Below are 18,049 nucleotides of genomic sequence, written 5' to 3' on the forward strand. Positions count from 1 at the left end.
ATTAGTTACACCTTCATAGTATTGAGTTACACACAACCCTTTTGTCCTCAAAACAGCCTCAATTCATTGGGGCATGGACTCTACAAGGTGTCGAAAGCCTTGTAGACACGGATGCTGGTCCATGTTGACTCCAATGCTTCCCACAGTTGTGTCAAGTTGGCTGGAAGTCCTTTGGGTGGTGGACCATTCTTGATACACAGGAAAAAATGTTGAGTGTGAAAAACCCAGCAGTTCTTGAAACAAACCGGTGCGCTTGGCACCTACTACCATACCCCATTCAAAGGCACTTAAATATTTTGTTGTGCCCATTCACCGTCTGAATGGCGGACATACACAATCCATGTCTCAATTGTCTCAAGGGTTAGGACAGACCACAATCCACTCTCTCTCCCCCTCCCTCTCACCTCTGGTGTCTTGGGGCAGTCGGCCTTCTGCCAGACGAGGACCCCAAAGTGAGTCCAGGAAAGCAGGGAGCCCAGGACGTACCCCACGGCGTTACGAAGCGTTCCACAGGCCAGGAGAGGGAAGTACAGTACAGGGTAGTAGAACAGCGAGACGATAATCCAATACTCTGGGGGGGGAAACACAACAGGAAATAGACGTAAGAAACTAAAACATTATTAAACTCCATCCTGTCTCTCTGTTACTATACTGTCTCTCTGTTACTATACTGTCCCTCAGCTGTTATTTTACTGTCTCTCAGCTGTTACTATACTGTCTCTCTGTTACTATACTGTCTCTCTGTTACTATACTGTCTCTCAGCTGTTACTATACTGTCCCTCAGCTGTTATTTTACTGTCTCTCTGCTGTTACTATACTGTCTCTCTGTTACTATACTGTCTCTCTGTTACTTTACTGTCTCTCTGTTACTACACTGTCTCTCAGCTGTTACTATACTGTCTCTCTGTTACTATACTGTCCCTCAGCTGTTACTATACTGTCCCTCAGCTGTTACTATACTGCCTCTCAGCTGTTACTATACTGTCTCTCTGTTACTATACTGTCTCTCTGTTACTATACTGTCTCTCAGCTGTTACTATACTGTCTCTCAGCTGTTACTATACTGTCTCTCAGCTGTTTCTATACTGTCTCAGCTGTTACTATACTGTCTCTCAGCTGTTTCTATACTGTCTCAGCTGTTACTATACTCTCCCTCAGCTGTTTGAGCTTGTGTGTACAGTATAACATTGTGGTTGCTTAGTAAAGCCTTCCGTCATTTCAATACAAAGTTTATAAAGCTTTAGCTAAGTCGAAAAGAAAAGACACAAGTAGAAAAAAACAATCACATTATGTAACAACAACTATTGCATGAATGATCCAACTGTTCTGAGTATTGTGTCAACATAATGTTTTTTACACCACTGGCTTTTCTTTCGAACAGATGCCCCTCTTTTCAAATGACTCCCAGCTAGTAAATCAAACAGTGAATCAGACAGACTACAATATCTGGTTAGGAGTATGACTCACTATCCACAATGCTTCACAGACCCACAGGGCTAGAACTGGCCATGTCGGACACAAGGATTCAGAAAGACCTCATATTGGCAGAATAAAGCTCCAAAAGTAGATTTAGAAAATCCAATTAAAGTTCTCAGTTGCCCTCTTGGTCAAGTCCTCTTTTGTGAAAGAAGGATTTTTTACCTCAAGGGGATAAAAAGTTTTTAAAAAATAAAAAAAACACGACAAAAGAATATAGCTGCGAGGAGTAATGACCAGGGATCACAGGATGACACAGTGACAAACGTACAGCACGGACATATTTTTAATGCATATTTGTTTTGTTATTCTCAAAGCCATTAAAGGTTGAGTATACGTTTGTCCATAAATGTTCCAATATGTCTATTATGTGTAAATAGTTAATGACTGGTAGAGACCAAAATGTAGTTATTTTGTAAGATACAACCTATTAGATGAAATCGTATAGATTTTTTTTCCATTTTAGATGTCGCGCTAGCTGTTCAACCTGAACACATTCACAAATCATGGGAATTTGTTGCCCTATGCTGACTTTCATTATGTTGCAAGGCAATTCCCCCCAGGCCTGCTCCCTCTGTGGCTAAAGCCAGGTAAAAAAAACTTTTTTTTCTATGAAATGAAATGAAATGAAATAAAATACATGTTAATACTGCACTCTAACCCCACACATTCCTTTGCTGGATTCATGATAGTGCTGTTAGAACTTTAAAACCTGATATAGTTTTGTTGGAATTTGCAGCTGTTGTTTGTAAGTCATTAATCTGCCAACTTCTGTTGACTTACCGGGCCTTTAAAGACTGATGTAAGGGGTCTAAATGCAGTGGTCAGTAGAAAAACTAACGATGAGTTTGACATATTTTACAGGAAACGAAATAGTCGCCAGTTATTGTTGCCCGTGGTGTAATCATGTCTAACCAGTGGGCTCCAGAGTCTAGCTCAATTTCAGTCAGTAGCTATCCTTCTAAATTCATTGGGCAATGGATAAACTAACCATTAGCTTAACATATTTGGCTGAAAACTAATTTGTAACGAGCTGTTGTTGCCCATGGTGAAATGATCAAACTCACTGGCTCCTGAATCCTCATGAGCTCTCGAGTCTAGAAGCAGCCGAGCGTTAGCGTTAGCTAGCTAGCGTCGCAAATTAGAATTTCGCTAGGTGTTTTACAAAAGAACTACTGAGATGACTCACACACTGCAGTTAGCTAGCAAGCCCTGCTAGGTAACAGTGTTATTGTCACAGGAATGTTTTAATTAACTGTCATTGAAGTTGGTGGTTACTACTGGTTTCAGAACCGAGGCGAGAAAAACTGCCCGCCATGTTTTGTGTTTTGGTAAGGGCTCAGAGTAATGTCACGCACCCAAGAAGCCTCAACCAATGACCCAATGGTTATTATTGACTTGAGGTCATTTCCATCTTAAAGGACCCGTGAGCAGCAATATGTCTTAAAGGACCCATGAGCAGCAACATAAAGGACCCATGAGCAGCAACATAAAGGACCCATGAGCAGCAACATAAAGGACCAATGAGCAGCAACAGAAAGGACCCATGAGCAGCAACATGTCTTAAAGGACCCATGAGCAGCAACATAAAGGACCCATGAGCAACAACATAAAGGACCCATGAGCAGCAACAACATAAAGGACCCATGAGCAGCAACATAAAGGACCCATGAGCAGCAACATAAAGGACCAAAGAGCAACAACATAAAGGACCCATGAGCAACAACATAAAGGACCCATGAGCAGCAACATAAAGGACCCATGAGCAGCAACATAAAGGACCAAAGAGCAACAACATAAAGGACCCATGAGCAACAACATAAAGGACCAAAGAGCAACAACATAAAGGACCCATGAGCAACAACATAAAGGAACCATGAGCAGCAACATGTCTTAAAGGACCCATGAGCAGCAACATAAAGGACCCATGAGCAGCAACATAAAGGACCCATGAGCAGCAACATAAAGGACCCATGAGCAGCAACATGTCCTAAAGACCCATGAGCAGCAACATAAAGGACCCATGAGCAGCAATATGTCTTAAAGGACCCATGAGCAGCAACAGAAAGGACCCATGAGCAGCAACATAAAGGACCCATGAGCAGCAACATGTCCTAAAGACCCATGAGCAGCAACATAAAGGACCCATGAGCAGCAATATGTCTTAAAGGACCCATGAGCAGCAACAGAAAGGACCCATGAGCAACAACATAAAGGACCCATGAGCAGCAACATGTCCTAAAGGACCCATGAGCAGCAACATAAAGGACCCATGAGCAGCAACATAAAGGACCCATGAGCAGCAACACAAAGGACCCATGAGCAGCAACATAAAGGACCCATGAGCAGCAACATGTCCTAAAGGACCCATGAGCAGCTACATAAAGGACCCATGAGCAGCAACATAAAGGACCCATGAGCAACAGCATAAAGGACCCATGAGCAGCAACACAAAGGACCCATGAGCAGCAACATAAAGGACCCATGAGCAGCAACATGTCCTAAAGGACCCATGAGCAACAACATAAAGGACCCATGAGCAGCAACATAAAGGACCCATGAGCAGCTACATAAAGGACCCATGAGCAGCAACATAAAGGACCCATGAGCAACAACATAAAGGACCCATGAGCAACAACATAAAGGACCCATGAGCAGCAACACAAAGGACCCATGAGCAGCAACATAAAGGACCCATGAGCAGCAACATGTCCTAAAGGACCCATGAGCAGCTACATAAAGGACCCATGAGCAGCAACATAAAGGACCCATGAGCAGCAACATAAAGGACCCATGAGCAGCAACATAAAGGACCCATGAGCAACAATATGTCTTAAAGGACCCATGAGCAGCAACATAAAGGACCCATGAGCAGCAACATGTCCTAAAGGACCCATGAGCAGCAACATAAAGGACCCATGAGCAGCAATATGTCTTAAAGGACCCATGAGCAGCAACAGAAAGGACCCATGAGCAGCAACATGTCCTAAAGGACCCATGAGCAGCAACATAAAGGACCCATGAGCAGCAATATGTCTTAAAGGACCCATGAGCAGCAACAGAAAGGACCCATGAGCAGCAACATAAAGGACCCATGAGCAGCAACATGTCCTAAAGGACCCATGAGCAGCAACATAAAGGACCCATGAGCAGCAACATAAAGGACCCATGAGCAGCAACATAAAGGACCCATGAGCAACAACATAAAGGACCCATGAGTAGCAACATGTCTTAAAGGACCCATGAGCAGCAACATGTCTTAAAGGACCCATGAGCAGCAACATAAAGGACCCATGAGCAGCAACATGTCTTAAAGGACCCATGAGCAGCAACATGTCTTAAAGGACCCATGAGCAGCAACATGTCTTAAAGGACCCATGAGCAACAACATAAAGGACCCATGAGCAGCAACATGTCTTAAAGGACCCATGAGCAGCAACATAAAGGGCCCATGAGCAGCAACATAAAGGACGCATGAGCAACAACATAAAGTACCCATGAGCAGCAACATAAAGGACCCATGAGCAGCAACATAAAGGACCCATGAGCAACAACATAAAGGACCCATGAGCAGCAACATAAAGGACCAATGAGCAACAACATAAAGGACCCATGAGCAACAACATAAAGGACCCATGAGCAACAACATGTCTTAAAGGACCCATGAGCAGCAACATAAAGGGCCCATGAGCAGCAACATGTCTTAAAGGACCCATGAGCAGCAACATAAAGGGCCCATGAGCAGCAACATAAAGGACCAAAGAGCAACAACATAAAGGACCCATGAGCAACAACATAAAGGACCCATCAGCAGCAACATAAAGGACCCATGAGCAGCAACATAAAGGACCCATCAGCAGCAACATAAAGGACCCATGAGCAGCAACATAAAGGACCCATGAGCAACAACATAAAGGACCCATCAGCAGCAACATAAAGGACCCATGAGCAGCAACATAAAGGACCCATGAGCAGCAACATAAAGGACCCATGAGCAGCAACATAAAGGACCCATGAGCAGCAACATAAAGGACCCATCAGCAGCAACATAAAGGACCCATGAGCAGCAACATAAAGGACCCATGAGCAACAACATAAAGGACCAAAGAGCAACAACATAAAGGACCCATGAGCAACAACATAAAGGACCCATCAGCAGCAACATAAAGGACCCATGAGCAGCAACATAAAGGAACCATGAGCAGCAACATAAAGGACCCATGAGCTGCAACATAAAGGACCCATGAGCAACAACATAAAGGACCCATGAGCAGCAACAACATAAAGGACCCATGAGCAGCAACATAAAGGACCCATGAGCAACAACATGTCTTAATGGACCCATGAGCAACAACATGTCTTAATGGACCCATGAGCAACAACATAAAGGACCCATGAGCAGCAACATAAAGGGCCCATGAGCAGCAACATAAAGAACCCATGAGCAACAATATGTCTTAAAGGACCCATGAGCAGCAACATAAAGGACCCATGAGCAGCAACATAAAGGACCAAAGAGCAACAACATAAAGGACCCATGAGCAACAACATAAAGGACCCATGAGCAACAACATAAAGGACCCATGAGCAACAACATGTCATAATGGACCCATGAGCAACAACATAAAGGACCCATGAGCAGCAACATAAAGGACCCATGAGCAACAACATAAAGGACCCATGAGCAACAACCTAAAGGACCCATGAGCAACAACATGTCTTAAAGGACCCATGAGCAGCAACATAAAGGACCCATGAGCAGCAACATAAAGGACCCATGAGCAACAACATAAAGGACCCATTAGCAACATGTCTTAATGGACCCATGAGCAGCAACATAAAGGACCCATGAGCAGCAACATAAAGGACCCATGAGCAACAACATAAAGGACCCATGAGCAGCAACATAAAGGACCCATGAGCAGCAACATAAAGGACCCATGAGCAACAACATAAAGGACCCATGAGCAGCAACATAAAGGACCCATGAGCAGCAACATGTCCTAAAGGACCCATGAGCAGCAACATAAAGGACCCATGAGCAGCAACATAAAGGACCCATGAGCAGCAACATAAAGGACCCATGAGCAACAACATAAAGGACCCATGAGTAGCAACATGTCTTAAAGGACCCATGAGCAGCAACATGTCTTAAAGGACCCATGAGCAGCAACATAAAGGACCCATGAGCAGCAACATGTCTTAAAGGACCCATGAGCAGCAACATGTCTTAAAGGACCCATGAGCAGCAACATGTCTTAAAGGACCCATGAGCAACAACATAAAGGACCCATGAGCAGCAACATGTCTTAAAGGACCCATGAGCAGCAACATAAAGGGCCCATGAGCAGCAACATAAAGGACGCATGAGCAACAACATAAAGTACCCATGAGCAGCAACATAAAGGACCCATGAGCAGCAACATAAAGGACCCATGAGCAACAACATAAAGGACCCATGAGCAGCAACATAAAGGACCAATGAGCAACAACATAAAGGACCCATGAGCAACAACATAAAGGACCCATGAGCAACAACATGTCTTAAAGGACCCATGAGCAGCAACATAAAGGGCCCATGAGCAGCAACATGTCTTAAAGGACCCATGAGCAGCAACATAAAGGGCCCATGAGCAGCAACATAAAGGACCAAAGAGCAACAACATAAAGGACCCATGAGCAACAACATAAAGGACCCATCAGCAGCAACATAAAGGACCCATGAGCAGCAACATAAAGGACCCATCAGCAGCAACATAAAGGACCCATGAGCAGCAACATAAAGGACCCATGAGCAACAACATAAAGGACCCATCAGCAGCAACATAAAGGACCCATGAGCAGCAACATAAAGGACCCATGAGCAGCAACATAAAGGACCCATGAGCAGCAACATAAAGGACCCATGAGCAGCAACATAAAGGACCCATCAGCAGCAACATAAAGGACCCATGAGCAGCAACATAAAGGACCCATGAGCAACAACATAAAGGACCAAAGAGCAACAACATAAAGGACCCATGAGCAACAACATAAAGGACCCATCAGCAGCAACATAAAGGACCCATGAGCAGCAACATAAAGGAACCATGAGCAGCAACATAAAGGACCCATGAGCTGCAACATAAAGGACCCATGAGCAACAACATAAAGGACCCATGAGCAGCAACAACATAAAGGACCCATGAGCAGCAACATAAAGGACCCATGAGCAACAACATGTCTTAATGGACCCATGAGCAACAACATGTCTTAATGGACCCATGAGCAACAACATAAAGGACCCATGAGCAGCAACATAAAGGGCCCATGAGCAGCAACATAAAGAACCCATGAGCAACAATATGTCTTAAAGGACCCATGAGCAGCAACATAAAGGACCAAAGAGCAACAACATAAAGGACCCATGAGCAACAACATAAAGGACCCATGAGCAACAACATAAAGGACCCATGAGCAACAACATGTCATAATGGACCCATGAGCAACAACATAAAGGACCCATGAGCAGCAACATAAAGGACCCATGAGCAACAACATAAAGGACCCATGAGCAACAACCTAAAGGACCCATGAGCAACAACATGTCTTAAAGGACCCATGAGCAGCAACATAAAGGACCCATGAGCAGCAACATAAAGGACCCATGAGCAACAACATAAAGGACCCATTAGCAACATGTCTTAATGGACCCATGAGCAGCAACATAAAGGACCCATGAGCAGCAACATAAAGGACCCATGAGCAACAACATAAAGGACCCATGAGCAGCAACATAAAGGACCCATGAGCAGCAACATAAAGGACCCATGAGCAACAACATAAAGGACCCATGAGCAGCAACATAAAGGACCCATGAGCAACAACATAAAGGACCCATGAGCAGCAACATAAAGGACCCATGAGCAACAACATAAAGGACCCATGAGCAACAACATAAAGGACCCATGAGCAACAACATAAAGGACCCATGAGCAACAACATAAAGGACCCATGAGCAACAACATAAAGGACCCATGAGCAACAACATAAAGGACCCATGAGAATACTGTTACCAAAAATCAACACTTATATTTAGTTTAGTCTTTTTTCTGCCTTATGTACGTTTAAGAAACATTGCCTTGTGCTTTGAAATACTGTTACCAAAAATCCACATATATTTAAGATATTTTCACATTTCTCTCCATCATGAGGGAGGATAATAAAAGTTCACAGAAACAACAAGTAAATGTAGACCTATCGACCAGCTATGTTTTTTGCTGATCTCAATTTTGTTGATGAATTACCAAGTGATTAAAACTCCAAATTCTGTATCAAAATCGGTATTGAATTTACCAGAAATTGGTTACGGAATTTCTACAATTGAATTGGCTACAATGGGAAATCACAGTACTGACAAACAACAGCTTAAGTCACCTGCTACGGTCACCTGCTACGGTCTATAGCACACTGCTAAATTCAGCTGATAACAGTTCTCGATCCACAGTGCCTTCAGACAGTATTCACACCCCTTGACCTTTTCAAAATGTTATTGTGTTACAGGCTGAATCTAAAATGGATTCAATTAGAATTTTTGTTGGCCACTGGCCTATACACATTGTAGATAATATGGTAGTAGAGTAGAGGCCCGGTGAAACACACTTAAGGCAAGCCTAAATAAGTTCAGGAGTAAAGATTTGCTTAACAAGTAACAAATTAAGTTGCATGGACTCACTCTGTGTGCAATAATAGTGTTTAACATGATTAATGAATGACTAACTCATCTCTGTACCCTACACATACAGATAATTGTAAGGTCCCTATGTCTCTCAGTGAATTTCAAGCACAGATTCAACCACAAAGAACAGGGAAGTTTTCAAACGAAGGGTAGCTATTGGTAGATGGGTAAAAAATAATTTTAAAAAGGAAACATTTAAGGTAATAATTACACTTTGGATGGTGCATCAATGCCCCCAGTCACCACAAAGATACAGACATCCTTCCTAACTCAGTTGCCGAAGAGGAAGGAAACCGGATTTTCCCCATGAGGCCAATGGTGACTTTAAAACAATTAAAGAGAAACTCACCAATGCACTAAACAAGACAAGACAAGTGCTCCTCCAACTTTTCACACCCAGTCAGTTATTTGACATGGGGGAAAGGGTCTGTTAGTATACTCTACTAGCTCATTCACTCTATTGTTGGCAGTGATTGTCTACTCAACAACACAACTGTAGGTGCTCATACATACAGATGAAGTAGGAAGTTTACATACACCTTAGCCAAATACATTTCAACTCAGTTGTTCACCATTCCTGACATTTAATCATAGTAAACATTCCCTGTCTTAGGTAAGTTAGGATCACCACTTTATTTTAAGAATGTGAAATGTCAGAATAATAGTAGAGAGAATTATTTATTTCAGCTTTTACTTCTTTCATCACATTCCCAGTGGGTCAGAAGTTTACATATACTCAATTAGTATTTGGTAGCATTGCCTTTAAATTGTTTAACTTGGGTCAAACATTTCGGGTAGCCTTCCACAAGATTCCCACAATAAGTTGGGTAAATTTTGGCCCATTCCTCCTGACAGAGCTGGTGTAACTGAGTCAGGTTTGTAGGCCTCATTGCTCGCACACACTTTTGCAGTTCTGTCCACAACTGTTCTATAGGATTGAGGTCAGGGCTTTGTGATGGCTGCTCCAATACCTTGACTTTGCAGTCCTTAAGATATTTTATAACAACTTTGGAAGTATGCTTGGGGTCATTGTCCATTTGGAAGACCCATTTGCGACCAAGCTTTAACTTCCTGACTGATGTCTTGAGATGTTGCTTCAATATATCCACATAATTTTCCATCCTCATGATGCCATCTATTTTCTGAAGTGCACCAGTCCCTCCTGCAGTAAAGCACCCTAACAACATGATGCTGCCACCCCCTTGCTTCACAGATGGTGTTCTTCGGCTTGCAAGCCTCCCCCCTTTTCCTCCGAACATAATGATGGTCATTATGGCCAAACAGTTCTATTTTTGTTTCATTAGATCAGAGGACATTTCTCCAAAAGTACAATCTTTGTCCCCATGTGCAGTTGCAAACCGTAGTCTGGGTTTTTTTATGGCGGTTTTGAAGCAGTGGCTTCTTCCTTGCTGAGCGACTTTCAGGTTATGTTGATATAGGACTTGTTTTACTGTGGATATAGATACTTTTGTACCCGTTTCCTCCAGCATCTTCGCAAGGTCCTTTGCTGTTGTTCTGGGATTGATTTTTTACATTCATCTCTAGGAGACAGAACGTGTCTCCTTCCTGAGCAGTATGACAGCTGCGTGGTCCCATGATGTTTATACTTGCGTACTATTGTTTGTACAGATGAACATGGTACATTCAGGTGTTTGGAAATTGCTCCCAAGGATGAACCAGACTTGTGGAGGTCTACAATTTTTTTTCTGAGGTCTTGGCTGATTTCTTTTGATTTTCCCATGATGTCAAGCAAAGAGGCACTGAGATTGGAGGTAGGACTTGAAATACATCCACAGGTACACCAAAATTAAAATGATGTCTAAAATGATGTAAATTAACCTATCAGAATCTTCTAAAGCCATGCCATAATTTTCTGGAATTTTCCAAGCTGTTTAAAGGCGCAGTCAACTTAGTGTATGTAAACTTCTGACCCATTGGAATTGTGATACAGTGAAATACAGTGTATAAGTAAAAGTCTGTAAACAACTTTTGGAAAAATGACTTGAGTCTTGCACAAAATAGATGTCCTAACCAACTTGCCAAAACTATAGTTTGTTAACAAGAAATGTGTGGACTGGTTGAAAAAATGAGTTTTAATGACTCCAACCTAAGTGTATGTAAACTTCTGACTTCAACTGTAACAATAAACAACTTGACTGTCTACAAGTCAAGCCCCCCTCAAACTTGTCACAACTTTGCTAACCACCCATCTCAATGCTCCATTAATGACTGTGAGTGCAATAAAACATCAGTCAACCAAACCCTTTTTGGTTGACAGATTCACTTGGTTTATTGTTTGTTTACACATCCTGATAATCAGTCTTCATGTTTTACACATCCTGATAATCAGTCTTCATGTTTTACACATCCTGATAATCAGTCTTCATGTTTTACACATCCTGATAATCAGTCTTCATGTTTTACACATCCTGATAATCAGTCTTCATGTTTTACACATCCTGATAATCAGTCTTCATGTTTTACACATCCTGATGATCAGTCTTCATGTTTTACACGTCCTGATAATCAGTCTTCATGTTTTACACATCCTGATAATCAGTCTTCATGTTTTACACATCCTGATAATCAGTCTTCATGTTTTACACATCCTGGTGATCAGTCTTCATGTTTTACACATCCTGATGATCAGTCTTCATGTTTTACACATCCTGATAATCAGTCTTCATGTTTTACACATCCTGGTGATCAGTCTTCATGTTTTACACATCCTGATAATCAGTCTTCATGTTTTACACATCCTGATAATCAGTCTTAATGTTTTACACATCCTGATGATCAGTCTTCATGTTTTACACATCCTGATAATCAGTCTTCATGTTTTACACATCCTGATGATCAGTCTTCATGTTTTACACATCCTGATAATCAGTCTTCATGTTTTACACATCCTGATGATCAGTCTTCATGTTTTACACATCCTGATGATCAGTCTTCATGTTTTACACATCCTGATGATCAGTCTTCATGTTTTACACATCCTGATAATCAGTCTTCATGTTTTACACATCCTGATGATCAGTCTTCATGTTTTAAACATCCTGATAATCAGTCTTCATGTTTTAAACATCCTGATAATCAGTCTTCATGTTTTACACATCCTGATGATCAGTCTTCATGTTTTACACATCCTGATAATCAGTCTTCATGTTTTACACATCCTGATAATCAGTCTTCATGTCTTTCCAGGAGACTTGCAGTAACAACAAATCTGCTGTAAGTAGTTGTAGCAGTGGGTGGTGAAGAAAGTGTACTAGCCCACAACCCACCACTTCAGGGAGAGGCTTGTCTACCTGGCTGTGTAGTTGTCGAAAAGGCTAGACGGTTGTCTACAAGAAGCCAGAGTCACAGCTCCCCAAACCCAACATCCCTGCCAAAAACTCCACAGCGCCAAAGCCTGCTAAACCAGCTGCCATTACCCAACACAAGGTTCACCAGCTGAAGAACATTCTGGAATCTGCCTGGAACGTTCAACCAATACAACATTCATATTCAGTTAGACTGATGTTGTAGTATAATATAGAATGTCTAGTGAGCTCTAACTGCATTGTGGTATAGATATCGCTAGCTGTTGTATATATATATATATATATATATATATATATATATATATATATATATATATAGTATTATGTCTGAAACACATTTCATCAGTGGTATTATGTCTGAAACACCTTTCATCAGCAGTATTATGTCTGAAACACATTTCATCACTAAGTATTATGTCTGAAACACCTTTCATCACTAAGTATTATGTCTGAAACACCTTTCATCAGTAGTATTATGTCTGAAACACCCTTCATCACTAAGTAGTATTATGTCTGAAACACCTTTCATCACTAAGTATTATGTCTGAAACACCTTTCATCAGTAGTATTATGTCTGAAACACCTTTCATCAGTAGTATTATGTCTGAAACACCTTTCATCAACAGTATTATGTCTGAAACACATTTCATCACTAAGTATTATGTCTGAAGAACCTTTCATCACTAAGTATTATGTCTGAAACACCTTTCATCAGTAGTATTATGTCTGAAACACCTTTCATCAGTAGTATTATGTCTGAAACACCTTTCATCAACAGTATTATGTCTGAAACACATTTCATCACTAAGTATTATGTCTGAAACACCTTTCATCACTAAGTATTATGTCTGAAACACCTTTCATCAGTAGTATTATGTCTGAAACACCCTTCATCACTAAGTAGTATTATGTCTGAAACACCTTTCATCACTAAGTATTATGTCTGAAACACCTTTCATCAGTAGTATTATGTCTGAAACACCTTTCATCAGTAGTATTATGTCTGAAACACCTTTCATCAACAGTATTATGTCTGAAACACATTTCATCACTAAGTATTATGTCTGAAGAACCTTTCATCACTAAGTATTATGTCTGAAACACCTTTCATCAGTAGTATTATGTCTGAAACACCTTTCATCAGTAGTATTATGTCTGAAACACCTTTCATCAACAGTATTATGTCTGAAACACATTTCATCACTAAGTATTATGTCTGAAACACATTTCATCACTAAGTATTATGTCTGAAACACCTTTCATCACTAAGTATTATGTCTGAAACACCTTTCATCAGTAGTATTATGTCTGAAACACCTTTCATCAGTAGTATTATGTCTGAAACACATTTCATCACTAAGTATTATGTCTGAAACACCTTTCATCAGTAGTATTATGTCTGAAACACCTTTCATCACTAAGTATTATGTCTGAAACACCTTTCATCACTAAGTATTATGTCTGAAACACCCTTCATCAGTAGTATTATTTCGGGGGACATGATGTCTGACAGGATGTGACGTCTGACAGGATGTCTGACAGGATGTGATGTCTGACAGGATGTCTGACAGGATGTGACGTCTGACAGGATGTCTGACAGGATGTGATGTCTGACAGGATGTGATGTCTGACAGGATGTCTAACAGGATGTGACGTCTGACAGGATGTGATGTCTGGCATGATGTGATGTCTGACAGGATGTGATGTCTGACAGGATGTGATGTCTGACAGGATGTCTGGCATGATGTGATGTCTGACAGGATGTGATGTCTGACAGGATATGATGTCTGACAGGATGTCTGACAGGAAAAACACGCCAAATAGAGTGTAGCGGTGAAGTTTCCCTTTAAAGAGAAAATAATGATCTAAGAATGACAATAGGTTTCGCTGTGAACTCCTAATAATTGTGGAACAAAACACTACTCCGATCTATCATTTCACAATTTTCTACATCTTCCTGCTCCTTACGTTTGTTGGCTTGGTCTGTGGTGAAGGGAAGAGGGTTTGGTGCTATGACCAGACCAAACAGTTTGCAGAACAGCACTCCAAACACTGCTACAGCTAAGCCCTTGTGTTGCGTGTGGTCCAGGAAGTTCACTGGGCTGGGGATCAAACAGGAAAATATTTAGAACCAGGATGTTAGAACCAAGCTGCTTCAGGTTTGATGTGTGATGTCATGGCAGGGGGATGCAACAGTGTGGACGGCAGGGTTGGGGGGGGGGAAATATAATTTCAATAAAATAAAAAAGTCCTATTCCGTTTGTAAATTCACTTTCCCACAGAAGGGAGGATTAGGATGCCATTTAAAGGTTTTTGTTGAAGTCTAAGATTATAATATGGAGTAAGAGAAGGGGATCTCACCTGAGTAAACCTCTTTTCTGCCCATCCGCCAGCTTCATCCTCCTGGCAAGGAATGCTAGGATCAACATGACCACCAGCTGCACCACAGAATGGGAGACAGACCAATTAGTCCAGGAGACATTTCAGTTATCCCAGTTGGCCACATCTGTCTGGTCCTTCTGCCCGACCCATATGACCCTTGACACTTGTGCAGCTGTGGACCCCCTGCCTTCACCTCAGTCCTCTTGGGACCCCCTGCCCTCTCCCCTGGGTCAGACCAAAGACTGGGGGGGAGACCCCACAACAAAAGGGTTTCCCCCAGTCTATGATCTCACTGGGTCACCATTAGTCAGGACTTCACAGCTCACTGAGCAGTATTGACCTAGAGTGACTTCACAGTTCACTTAATCCAGTGTCCCAAAAAGTTCATTTGCACATATTTAATGAAAAACATTAGCATATTTTAATACAATATTTGTAATAGAAACAAACGGGTAAAAGTTGATTGTGATATGCTAAACGGAAGAAAAAAAACAACTTTTATGGCATGGTGCTTGGCCTTAAATTTATTTTTGGAGTAAAAACACATGACATTGAGTACAAAGAGTGGAATGTTTAGCCAAAACGGACTGGTATCATCTCAGCAGTAAAAAATAAACTTCTAATCTGTAGTTTAGTTGTGAATTGGAGGGTTATCAGCTATGGCCCGTCGATATATAACACTACAGGTCTACTGGATAAATACATCAGGTTACATAAGGTCCAAACCAATGGTGTTGAAATCAGACTGTAATCTTATCTACAGGAAAGACCATGGTATATTGGCGTCATCATCTGCATTGCTTGCTGTTTGGGGTTTTATAGACTGGGTTTCTTTACAGCACTTTGAGATATCAGCTGATGTAAGAAGGGCTTTATAAATACATTTGATTTGATTTATATGTTGACCTAGAAAACCTTATCGTGTAAGAGTTGTTGCTGATGGCTTTATACAGTATCAGACAGTCATTTTACACCTGGGATTACAGAGTGGGAATGTGGCTGAAACGGTGGTGTAAACGTGAAGAGGATAGAGAGTGAGACGTGTGTGAAGTAATGACATAATGGTGTCATAATGGGCTTTTCACACTACTGTGTTGAGACAAACTGTGTTGATTCAAACTGTGCTGAGACAAACTGTGCTTAGTCAAACTGTGCTGAGTCAAACTGTGCTGAGTCAATCTGTGCTGAGTCAAACTGTGTTGAGTCAAACTGTGCTGAGACAAACTGTGCTGAGCCAAACTGTGTTGAGTCAAACTGTGCTGAGTCAAACTGTGCTGAGCTAAGCTGTGCTGAGCCAAACTGTAATGAGACAAGCTATTCTGAGTCAAGCTGTGCTGAGCCAAGCTGTGCTGAGCCAAACTGTGCTGAGTCAAGCTATTCTGAGTCCAACTGTGCTGAGTCAAACTGTGCTGAGCCAAGCTATGCTGAGTCAAACTGTGCTGAATCAAACTGTGTTGATTCAAACTGTGTTGATTCAAACTGTTGAGGTGGACAGAGCCAGAACAGTCTGGTTGAGATGGACAGAGTCAGAATAGTCTGGTTGAGGTGAGCAGCGCCAGAACTGTCTGGTTGAGGTGAGCAGAGCCAGAACAGTCTGGTTGAGGTGGGCAGAGCCAGAACTGTCTGGTTGAGATGGACAGAGCCAGAACAGTCTGGTTTAGGTGAGCAGAGCCAGAACAGTCTGGTTGAGGTGAACAGAACCAGAACAGTCTGGTTGAGGTGAACAGAGTCAGAACAGTCTGGTTGAGGTGAGCAGAGCCAGAACAGTCTGGTTGAGGTGAACAGAGCCAGAACAGTCTGGTTGAGGTGGGCAGAGCCAGAACAGTCTGGTTGAGGTGAACAGAGGCAGAACAGTCTGGTTGAGGTGAGCAGAGCCAGAACAGTCTGGTTCAGGTGGACAGAGCCAGAACAGTCTGGTTGAGATGGACAGAACCACAACAGTCTGGTTGAGGTGGGCAGAGCCAGAACAGTCTGGTTGAGGTGGGCAGAGCCAGAACAGTCTGGTTCAGGTGGACAGAGCCAGAACAGTCTGGTTCAGGTGGACAGAGCCAGAACAGTCTGGTTCAGGTGGACCAGAGCAACATGATTTTTGCCCTGATTTAGCTGTCCCTGACATGTTTTTGAGATCGAAGACAAAATCTTGGGATGCACGGTCGTCACGAAGCTCGTCAGAGACACAATCTGAAGGCTACCGATCTGTTCTGCCATGGCCAGTGAAGAGCTCGGATCTCAATCGCATTGAGCACGTCTGGGACCTGTTGGATCGGAGGGTGAGGGCTAGGGCCATTCCCTCCAGAAATGTCTGGGAACTTGCAGGTGCCTTGGTGGAAGAGTGGGGTAACATCTCACAGCAAGAACTGGCAAATCTGGTGCAGTCCATGAGGAGGAGATGCACTGCAGTACTTAATGCAGCTGGTGGCCACACCAGATACTGACTGTTACTTTTGATTTTGACCCCCCCTTTGTTCAGGGACACATTATTCCATTTCTGTTAGTCACATGTCTGTGGAACTTGTTCAATTTATGTCTCAGTTGTTGAATCTTGTTATGTTCATACAAATATTTACACATTTTAAGTTTGATAAAAATAAACACAGTTTATTGTGCTGAGTTTAGTAGTGTGGGACCAGCGTCTGTGTCAGATCAGTTAGTCTACGTACCACTACGTTAGCAAGACATAAAACTACAGGAAAGTTGTGTACTGTACGCCCAGCATAACAGAAACAACCAGATACGTTACACAGAGCATTATGGGTACTGTAGTACATCATGGACTTACAGACAAGAGAGAATTATGGGTACTGTGGTACATCATGGACATACAAACAACAGAGAATGATGGGTAGTGTAGTACATCATGGACTTACAGAAATGGCAGAGATGCAGATGTGGTAGAGTCTATCATCAGCTGTAGGGTCACATGGTGGGATTACTCTGCAAAGTAACATTCACAAACACAGACACATTGCATTATGGGTACTGTAGTTGTATTACAGCTGTATATAATGTAATGCTTCATGATAATGTTATAATTGTTCATAGGAATGCTATAATGCTTCATGGTAATGCTGTAATGATTCATAGTAATGCTATAATGCTTCATTTAAATGCTATAATGCTTAATGGTAATTCTACAGTGCTTCATGG

At 42.1% G+C, this 18,049-nt stretch overlaps 1 protein-coding gene across 1 annotated transcript in view; it reads right to left on the reverse strand.

Moving 5' to 3' along the window:
* LOC139406280 (signaling receptor and transporter of retinol STRA6) overlaps positions 1–18,049 on the reverse strand; it is a 126,057-nt gene that overhangs the window by 103,167 nt on the left and 4,841 nt on the right. Inside the window, exons 2-5 of the mRNA XM_071148736.1 lie at positions 17,770–17,836; positions 14,882–14,958; positions 14,489–14,622; positions 405–571 (exon numbers count right to left, since the gene is read on the reverse strand). Coding sequence (XP_071004837.1) covers positions 405–571; positions 14,489–14,622; positions 14,882–14,958; positions 17,770–17,836 — 445 coding nt within the window. The remainder of the gene's footprint in view (positions 1–404; positions 572–14,488; positions 14,623–14,881; positions 14,959–17,769; positions 17,837–18,049) is intronic.

Source organism: Oncorhynchus clarkii, chromosome 4, assembly GCF_045791955.1.
Source record: "Oncorhynchus clarkii lewisi isolate Uvic-CL-2024 chromosome 4, UVic_Ocla_1.0, whole genome shotgun sequence".
Taxonomy (NCBI): domain Eukaryota; kingdom Metazoa; phylum Chordata; class Actinopteri; order Salmoniformes; family Salmonidae; genus Oncorhynchus; species Oncorhynchus clarkii.